The sequence below is a fragment of the Pterocles gutturalis genome, unplaced genomic scaffold (genome assembly GCF_000699245.1).
Source record: "Pterocles gutturalis isolate BGI_N339 unplaced genomic scaffold, ASM69924v1 scaffold13278, whole genome shotgun sequence".
Taxonomy (NCBI): Eukaryota; Metazoa; Chordata; class Aves; order Pterocliformes; family Pteroclidae; genus Pterocles; species Pterocles gutturalis.
The window spans coordinates 148,573-159,139 of record NW_010120737.1 but is presented as its reverse complement, the minus strand read 5'-3'; the positions used below and the strand labels follow the sequence as shown (position 1 = coordinate 159,139).

The 10,567-nt window shown below is 42.7% G+C and overlaps 1 protein-coding gene across 1 annotated transcript in view; it reads right to left on the bottom strand.

The window, feature by feature from the left end:
* The window catches only part of HDAC4 (histone deacetylase 4), a gene marked incomplete at its 3' end in the record, with an annotated part of 179,911 nt that overhangs the window by 45,486 nt on the left and 123,858 nt on the right, over nucleotides 1–10,567 (bottom strand). Inside the window, exons 4-5 of the mRNA XM_010077006.1 lie at nucleotides 7,636–7,783; nucleotides 3,124–3,244 (exon numbers count right to left, since the gene is read on the bottom strand). Of these exons, the coding sequence (XP_010075308.1) occupies nucleotides 3,124–3,244; nucleotides 7,636–7,783 (269 nt within the window). The remainder of the gene's footprint in view (nucleotides 1–3,123; nucleotides 3,245–7,635; nucleotides 7,784–10,567) is intronic.

The window sequence follows — 10,567 nt, the reverse complement described above, 5'->3', positions numbered from 1 at the left end:
TACCTCCACACAACGCTGTTCCTCGAGCGCCGAGGTCCTTCAGAACCGCATGCGCGCAGTGAGGCACACATGATATTTCAAACATATTCACGCAATGTAAATGGAATATATATTCAAACGTATGTATCCGTGCTAGAATGTTCTGTGTACAGCGACTGCAGACACCTATGTACACTGGAATAACCGAGTGTGTAATCATCTCTCTCCACCTCCTTACCATGCAAACACTCCAACTCCTTTCCGTGACTGCTCCCGCACTGAGTGGCTACTTCCCAAGCACGTTGCTGACAACTTCCTAGGGAAATAATAGCCCTGTTTGCTAACCCCGAGGCGGCACTCTGTCTGTGTTCCTGCTAAGCCTCTCTTATTCCTGTTAAGTATTTTAAAGAGCAAAACCTCCTGGGAGCAGGGCTGTCCGGCGGGTTCAGAATCCACTGGAGGGACAGGCTGACAATGAAATTCAAAAGAACCTCTTCTGTTGTTGCCTGTCATCAAAGTAATCTGAAAATTATAGTGCACTAAGCTATTCTAAACAATGACATATAGACTGGAGCTGTACATATTAAAACAGAGTTTACTTGCGCACCATGGAGCTAAAGACAGAGCAAGACCTCTGTGAAAGCCTTCAAGAAACATCACTGAGCTCCTCTCTTACATTTAATACATCCTTTGGACTACGACTACACTCTGCAAAACCTCTAAAACTGGTCCCTCTTCATCTCCAGGGTTGATCAGCACATGTTGGTGTGACAACATCCCTTACCATCAGTGATTATTTAGGAAATATTCACCGACAGAAACACTCAGTGGTCCTGCAGCAGCAACCAACAGTCTTGAATGAAGTTTACACAGATACAAGATACTGAAGGCAAAGCACCTGGACATCTCAGTGGACCACCGAAGCCTGGCCCAAAGGTATTTCACATGTCAGTGGATGATATTTCATATCACAGCCATCGATGCAGAACAGCTGCAGTGCTCAATACTCTTAGGAGATCTGTTTTTTCCAAGGACAGCTTTCAACTTTTTTTTTTTTTAAAAAAGGAATTCACAAGCCTTAATAAGACCAAAGGAAGTGCTTTAAAAGCAGGCGTGTCATTTAAAAGACTATTTCAGCATCTGTTACCACTTAATTGGCTTGCCTGCTCACAGTAGGAGCATCGAGTCTATCTTCTGCAAGCCTCACTTGCGCGTGTTAAATCCAAACACCCTCCAACTGAATCACATTAGAAGTACGCGTGTACATAAATATCTCTATAATCGAATTGGTAACCTATGAGATGCCATATAAATAAATACTAATATGTCATTGAAAGGTTTTCTCTTTTTTTTTTCAGAAAAAAGTATTTTTTCAAATAGAATGGAAACAAAAAAATCTTCAACTTCTGCCTGAACAACTGATGTAACAATCCTCCACCCTCCAGTCACGCAGCCCCGCTGCCATCCACCCTCCTCGAAGGCTGAGCCGGACCAGCTCCTGCCTGCCTGCAACTCATCACCGAGATGGACCCTTCGAAAGATTGGTGAGGCCTTCAAGGCTCTTCCCTCTTCACATCTTGTGTTAGAAACCAAAATACCAATCCTCTCCCCCCCAGGAAAGAGAGGGAGGGAAGCTGAGGGGATGGCAAGCTGGGAAATCCAGCAGAAAAAGGATGGCCCTTGAGCAACAGTTGGCATGTTGTCTCTACCTGTTGGCATCCCTGGAGCATCATAGGAAAGGGATGTTTTGATCAACGTACGCCACAATAAATCTAAATAAGTTCTCAGCATTAGCTTAAAACGAAGCAGGAAACATAGTGGAACCTTAAACACGACTTGGCTGAACAACCTCCTGCATCTCCCTTGGCCCTGCGATGTCCAGGGGTATTACAGACCGCTGCTCTTCCATTCAGCTCGGTACACTGCATTTGCGGTGAAAAAAGCAATTCATTGAAAACTGTGCAAAACATAAGGAATTCTGACCACTCCTCATTTTATTTTTCTCTTTTCTAAATTCACTCGTCATGGAAATTCTATGCCAGGTTTCTCCAGGGCCAAAGGATCAAAGGTTTTGGAAGACAGATTTTCTATCTTTATTTATAATTGACTTTATACCATTTTTGCATTAACAGGCATTGTAACTGGAAAAAAATGGAGAACATAGTTGTTCGAAGAGTCTTCAACCACCTTCAATAAAGTCCTCACATTTCTTGGTGAGTCTCAATTAAGAACAGTGGAAAATCAGTTATCTAAAAAAGATATTTATGTTGCCTTGACTGATATGCAGTTTCTCCTATTTCTTCTACTGTCCTTGATACTGACCTAGTGAGCCTTAACTATCTTTACCTAATCTAACATTTCACTACTTTAACCAGTGCCATAACCATACAATTCTCAAGTCTCAGATTTTCAGAGATGTATTAAAACTGCTCAATCTCGCCCCAGTGGAAAAATGTTTGAATTTTGCTGCTAACTACACTTCACCATTTCTGTCCTGGCTCATAGCTGGGATATCTTTCAATTTGAATTTCACTTTAGTCCCCTGAATTTGGAAACATCTTCTGGCTATGACCTCATCATCCCTGTACACGTTTATTTTTTAAGTCTTAAAATACTGTCAGATACTCAATTTGAACACAAATTCCACGGCAAAATTTCCTTGACTTCTGTCATTCAAAATTTCATTCATTTGATGGTCACAAAAGACAATATCCGAAACATCCTTTTTAATTTTTCCCCTTTTTTTTTTCTTTTAATATAGATATTCACAATGTTATAGCAGTGAGTTTTCAAATCACCTCAAAATTTCTGATTTTCTTTTATACAGTGAAGAAGTGAATTTCCAGATACGAACCCTGTGCCTAGTTTATAATGCCACTGCTTGCATGTGCTGTTTGGTGCACCAGAACTAACGGAAGAAGTTGCTCTTTGCTCCCATACCTTTATAACATCAGCTGTTACCTTCTCACTCCCCATGACATTTGGGTGTTCTAGGAGACCAACAGTTGAAAATGTTCAGCTGAAAACGTAGGTGTTGGGGCAACTGTGATTAGAAGTGCAGACAGGACACACTTAACATTTCCATCAGTTTACAGAGAACAGCCAAACAAACAAAACTCCCAACTGTGGGGAAGTACCACTTACCCATACCAGAAGCGGGGATCACTGGATATACAGTGGTTGAGATTCCGGTGTGCCAAAGCCTTCTTCTTATTTAAGACAAATTCTTGTAATTTCATCTTTACTTCTGTGCTTGCCACTGCACCTGAAATGTCAAAAAGAAAAAAAAAGGTTATTTAATCAATTCACACACTTTAAAGAATTTAAATTTCTAAAAAGATTCAGAATGAAATCTTTGATTTCCAGTCCAAAAGAAGAACTTTTTTTTCAAAGAGAAAAGAACAAAGCGCCTCCAGTAAGGAGCTCTACTGCTTTTTCTTTTTTTTTCTTTAGCTTTGCATATAATCACAACTTATGTTTGAAAACAGAAATTTGATCAGAGATTTATAATTTCACGATAAAAGATTTCTGAAGAGGATTTTTACACTTGCATAAAAGTACACTTAGAATAAAGCACTTGTACTAGGTATTCCAGCTTTCTTTTAATCAAAGGTATTTAAGAAAAAGGGTCTTGTGTACACTCAAGTTTTTAAATGTCACATCTGCAAGCAGAACGGGAACGAGATGAATGTCTCATATGTAGATTTTGTCTTGAAAACTCTCATAAATAGGGACTTCTTTGTTCCAAAGTATCTGTGTGCAATAAGACCTACATAATATTCCAATTCATTTACATGTGTGCAATCCATTTCTTCAAATAGAAAATATAACATTTAAAGAAGAAAGTCAGTAATTTTGTAGCGTAGAGTTAAAATGTCAACTGTGTAATTTCTAATCATTATTTCCTCCACAATAGAGACCAGTCTGTTTTACTGCGATGATGGATTAAAATTCTCATTCGGTTGACAGAAGAGCTTCACAGGCAGACTTCCTGATGGAGTAATGCATAGAAAGTTTGGCAAGCAGAACATGTGGAAAATGATGCTTCATCTATACCACGGCGTAAAGCAGAGAATTCCAAAGGAAAAAATATCTGGGCTACAAGAAAATGGAAAAGCCAGGAAAACTGTCTGCCCTACTGGGAATAAAAACTTAAAATACGACAGGGTGATCTTTTGTCTCCTGGATCCTGCTCAACAATGACATTTGACAGACCGGAGAAATAATTGTGTGTATCTCCCCAGGAGAAGAAAACTGTTTCTGTAAAGCACTGCGTGAAGATGTAATACTGTTCAACCACTGAAGTGGCGTTGAAAAGCTTGAAAATTCACTTTTTGGAAGCCCTGCCTTTCTCGCTAGCTCTACAAACGTCGGTTTGGCATGTACCCCAATGTGAAGTTCAACTGAGGAGCTTGAGACAAATTCACAGGAGTGCAGCAAGCCACGTGGCTCAACCAGAATAGGTGAGAAATTCAGGCTTAAAGGCTTTCTCTCTCCAAAAAGTGTCATCTTGAATCTATTAGCATCTTTAAAACAATCAATCGTGGCTGTGTTCTGTCAGTTTTAGATAAATCTGGTATTATCTGTGAAGACCTGAAGCTAAACATTTTTGGATCTTGAGGTTTACAAGAGCTCTCTTGGCATGTTGTCCTCCTTAATTTGAAGCTGAAAGGCCCTATATATGCTTAAGAAGATAAAAATGTGTTGGCTTTCCCTTCCCTGGGCAATGCTGGAGCCATGGACCAAGCTGTCACGCAAGATTTTCTGACCATTACTCAGGTCTTGACCCTTGAGTTGAAACATCAGAAGAAAAAAAAACAACCTAACTCACTTTGAATACACTATACTGGGTTATTCTGGAGCCAGTCCCATCGTTACAGGCAGAAACACTGCAATATCCAGGGAAGACGTCAAAGAGGACACAACGGCAGAAAAGGACAACGTGTCACATATGTGATAGTGTACACCACGCGGGGGTACGAGCAAAGAGGACAAGAGCAAAAGTCAGACATCAAAAGCCTGGACGTATGGAGTAAATCCATGGGCAGGAAGCAAGACACTCAACCCCAAAGGAAGCAGAAGGCACGGCAGAGCGAAGGGAGGACGAGAGGGAAGGAACTGGAGAGTAAAAGCTCATGCAGCAGCACTGGTAAGGTGGGGGGGGGGGGGAATGAAAGCCTTGAAGCATGCTTGCTGGGCTCCTCGATTCAGAGGGCATGAGTGTCTACGAGGGAGCAAAAAGCAGATTGATAAAGCCTGCAAACAGGAGAGAGCCACACTGAGCAAAGTACCACAGGCAGGATGGCTCTGAAGAGCCCAAAGACTGAGCCAGGCTCCTACTGCAGAGATGAAGCCGAGTGACATATTGTCCCAGGATCAAACCGGATCTGAAGATAGGATAAGGGAGGGCAGGAGCAGGATGAGGCTCCTGCAGGAAGGAGGAGGTTGCACAACGCAAGAGCAGAGGAGCAGAATAAATGGAAATTAACGGGAGAAAGCCCTTAGAGCATGGGCTGAGCACAGGCGGCCAAACTGTAGGACAAAGTCTAAGACCAGCCATGGTCCAAGGCTTCCCCAGCACAAGGGACTGAACGGTCCATCGCCAGAAGTGTCTGGAAACATCAATGAGTAGGATCAGTTCTAGGTTCAGTCCTAACAGTGGAAAGACAAGACAACCAACTATCGCTCCTTACCCTGCACAAAGCCCACCTTTACTTTCATATACATTTTTCTTCCTTTCGTGAAAGTCATGCTTTTGATCCAAAGCTTTATGATAGCAGACATCAGTTCATGAGAGACAGGTTACAGCTCCCGAGATGAAAACCCAAGGAGCTGATATTATGTTAATCCAAACTGATTTGTGGTTTGCCTTCTAAAAGGTACAAAACCAATATGTTTTCGCTTACAGTGATGGAGGAAGGAGGGAGAATAAAATCTACTCTACATCTATTACACACTCTTCATATTTTAGATCAGGACAATTTTAGCTCTGTTGCGCTTCACAAAATTTTCTGATGGGAGAAAAATAACTTTAGTATTCTTAAAAGCTAAGGTGCTATAATGATTATACACCATAGTGCTTCTTAAATAAAAAGTAATTTAAAAATAAAACTGTAGCCATGGGAACAGGTTCTTCAACTTAACATCCCCAAATTCCGTTTTTTCCCCTACACCTATGTGTTTCAACCAAAAGGTGCTTCGATGCTATTGCCATTTTACAGAGATTCAGGCATTTTTCTTTATTTGCAAATGACTTTAATGAGAACAGTCAAACCACTGATTAATTATCAACAGTTGATGAGAACCACAGCGTGAAGTGGAACTACTTCTAGCTTTCATTTAGTTCGAACAGACCACCTTTACTTTGATAAAGAACACAACGCAGCCAGAGGACAACGGAAACCATCGCACGTGGCAGCCAACTGGGCAGCACAGCAGCCAACCTGCATGATCATCACCTTTCCTCACTCCTGAAGGTTAATTTGCTTCTTTTAAGTAGATTCTGACACTTTGGTCTCTCTCCTAGTATTTTAAATGAGCGAAACCCAAAGCAAAGACACACAGACACGTTGCACCTCCTACAAACCGCTTTGCGAAGGTATTGGGGTAGGTCTGTGCGTTCCCTCACTTTGGCTGCAGCTTAAAATCTGCCACTGCCAGACGCACATGCAGGGAGTGGGGAATTCAACCTGAAAGAGTGCTCAGGCACTGGAACAGGCTGCCCAGGGAAGTGGTGGAGTCACCATCCCTGGAGGGGTTCAAGAAACGTGTAGATGTGGTGCTGAGGGATATGGGTTAGTGGGTTGGGTTGACAGTTGGACCTGATGATCCCTGAGGTCTTTTCCAACCTTAATGATTCTATGATTCAGATAATTTTTTTAGTCTCCTAGACCCCCCATCCTTTCCTACTAGAAAAAATCTTCTTGGAGCTTTATCTCGTTCCTGGTCCCCAGACAGCATCCCATCTCCTGACACCCTTCAGCCCTCTCTGCTCCTTCCATCACTGGCTTCTTTCTTTCATTTGAAATGAAGACCTAACGAGTTGATAGTACAACTTGGCGAGGTATTTTTCCTTCCATTCACTTCTAAAAGAAAACCAAACAAGCAACCAAAGTGTCTTTGATAAGGGAAATTGTGAGGCCATAATCATTTCACTGAATCTTGTGAAGTGAATAATGACACGTGGGAAAGCCAACCACAATCTGTAACCTCATGAAAGAAGTACTTTCTGAATGAAAACATTTTAAAGCTAAGAACTGAGAGCTCGGCTACATCTTAAAAGAGTGAAATTAAGAAAGTAAAAAGAGAAAGAAATGCAGCATGCATCTGGTGTATTTTATGGGCTTAATATTCTGCCTCCATTAGGAATGCTACCAAAAATACTTCAAAAAATGTTAAATCAAGTAAAGAGACGATACGCTTCCTTTTGAAAAATGCTAAAATGGCATTCAGGAAGACAAAAATGAAGATAAAGCACAGAAATACATTTCTCTCTTACCCTCAATACCTCCTAACAGTTTACATAAGCTCCCGGTGCAGCCAAGCTCTGTAGAGAGGCCACCATGAAGGTTTCTCCAGCTTTATAAAGCTGCTTGATGGCTTCCATTCATCTCCTCTACCTGTCATCGCTGAAACAAGTGAGCTTTTGCTACTTACTTTCTTTTCCTTTCTCTTTGTTTTTGAGCTGCTGAAGTTTCTGCTCTCGGTGCTGCTTCTCCAGCTCCTGCTCTTGCCGGTGCTGCTCCAGCTTCCTCTGGTGCTCCAACAGCTCCTGCTGATGCTTCATGGCCAGCATCTCCTGCTGCTGCTGCGGAGAAGGGACGAGGGGGAAAAAAAGAGAAAATTAACACAGTCAGGCTTGCCAGCGCTAAACCAGACGCTGCTATCAGGTGATAACAACATTGTTTAATTCATACAAGTGGGAAAAAAGGCATTTTCCTTGTCTAGAGGCTCCTGCACAAAGACTCCCAGGCACTTCATGTAGTCACAGTTCTACTTCAGGCCAGCACTTATGCTAAACCATCGGCACTATATGCTCTGGGCTTCAGGGTACGGTCTCTTTACAAGCACAAGCACCCCAAGAAGGCAACAAAAAGCTTCCTCCCAAATAGGCTGGGGAGAAATTCCCCAACCACTGCTGCCAAAGGCTGCGGCTGGGTCCCCACTTCTGCTCCGTAAGCTGTCCGCTACCACCACTACTCCAGGTGGACCTTCATTTTCTCTCCATCGTCTGGTTTAAGTAAAACCCCCATTAGGACACTTTAATGATGAATATTCCCATGTTCACCACATACAAGCCCTGCGCTGGAGGAATATCACTGAGCTCACCCAGTCAGGCGTTCACCGCAAAATACGCCGTCATCAACACGGGCTTTGCAAGGCCAGTTCAGTTCCCTTGCACATATGCTTTTTGGAATAAGCCTTTAATTATACCACTTTGCACTCTGGTTTCTCCAGAAGTCATTCTTTCTCTCTGTGTGGATAGTGGAGCTCCCACGGACCAGGACAACTCTACCTTGTTAACTTCATCAGACACCGGTCACTTCCCATCTGCTGTGCAAACCTCACGCCCCAAGCTAAATCGCAGAGTGCAAAAGGAATAGCTGCCTTGCAGGCATGATCACCCCCTGTTTCTGAGCTTAATTATAGAAGAATTGCTTCAATATAAAAGAAATTCTTCCAATAATCCCTTAAGGAAGACTTTACCCTGGTCCTCTAGATTTGCATACGTTCATGAGAAGAACTGAGATGGGATGCCTAATTAAGGTTAAGATTTGCGAAGCTTGTATCAACTGGGATGTTCGAGGTTCGAAGCACCAAAGGCTCCTGCCACCACCCAGTGTGCAAGTCCCCCCTTGGGTCTCCAAACCCTGGCACCTGAAAGATGTGCACGGACACACCAACCTCCTGGGAAATTTGGGGTGGAGCTCCCCAGCCCAGAGCATCCTCTTTGGGTCCAGGAGGGATTCCCCTGGGGGTGGGGGGTTGGATCTGCCAGGCCCTGGGGTGGTACCTGCCCATGCTCAGAGGACACCCACGCTGTGACAGCCAGCCAGGAGCAAGCTGGGTTGCAGAAAAGCAGATGACAAATGACAAGACAGCCTGCAGCTCGGCTAGATGTGAATGGATCTCCATGCAGGTTGCAAAAGGTGTTTCCCCCTTCAATTCTGCTGAAAACTGCTTTTTCTTACCATACTCCTCAAACTAAGATTCACCACCTCCCCCTTTCATTTGCACCCTTCTCCACCCAGAGAAGCGCTAAAGCCATCTGCCTGGGCTGCTCCCATTCCCCCTGCGAACCCCCCAGAAGGCAGCAGCACACCAGCTCCCCGCCGTCCGCCTCCCCCCCGCCTGCCACGTTGGCAGCTTATAAACTTGCAGCTTGATTTGGACCTGCCAACCTTAATCTTCAAAACCCTTCCCGCTTTGGCGACAGATGAGACTTGTCCGAAGCCGGATTCTCCTTCCGAAAACACGTCTCACTCCATCCCTCTCCAAACCCTGACAGCACGTGTGTACGTAAGGCTCCCAGCCCACGTACGCTGATTTTTCCTTCTCTTTTTGCACATTCTTCTATTTACTTTTCTGAGAGCAATTTCTTATTTTAATTTGTGGTACTGTACATTTGTACTACCCAATGTTTCAGCCACAGATACGCTATATACGATACACCTAAAATTACACAATTCTATATAAAGACGATACAAAAAAAAAAAAAAAAGTAAGAGGTACTTTACAATCTGCCTGGCTATCTGCTGGAAACTCGAGATGGAGGAGTCCCTGCTGCTGCCGGTTCCAAGCAGGCAGAATGTTGTAAAACACCGAACCCCAGTTAGCAGAATTTGCAGTGATTGCACCTATGTTTCCCTTCCTAATTCTATTGAATTTTATGTAAACAACGAAAAACCCAGACTCTAAAAACCTACAAAATTAAAAAAAAACAAAACAAAAAAACCCCCAAAAAAACAACCCCTTAGAGGAAACTAGTTATTTTTGTTTTCTAATTAAGCAGCAGCTTCCACTAACACATCTCCATTTGGAGAAAGAATATCTTTTCAGACTTCCAACAAGTCCACCACATGGTGGGCTTTTATAACCTAGCCATAGAAAGTATGCAAATGAACAATATTTAATGCACAATATGTTAAAACAGGTTTTGTTATTTTTATGAAATCAGGAGCCTTTTCTCTCCATCTGCAGTCTCCTAGGCTTTGCACGTTCTGCTTCCCGCAATGGTTTACATACATTAGGATGCTTTAGAAGGAACTGTGCTTTCCTTGACATCTGTAGTGAAATGTAAATGAAAAGACCAATTTGTATCGAGATGGCTTACAGAAGTTTCATTAGAGATGTATTGTTTCTGCTGATTCTGACCCCAGTCTCCAAAAAGCCTATTCTTAATATAGTTTTCAAACCATTTCACAGTTGAAAAAATAAAAACAAAAAATAAAATAAAAAAATGAAGCAACCTCTCCCATCATATCCATCAAAAACGGGAAGAAATCACGCTGTTGGTGTCTATCGTAGCGTCAGAAAATGACTGAAGCACACCCATTTGAGTGCTCTGTCCCAACTGCGATGTCTCCTT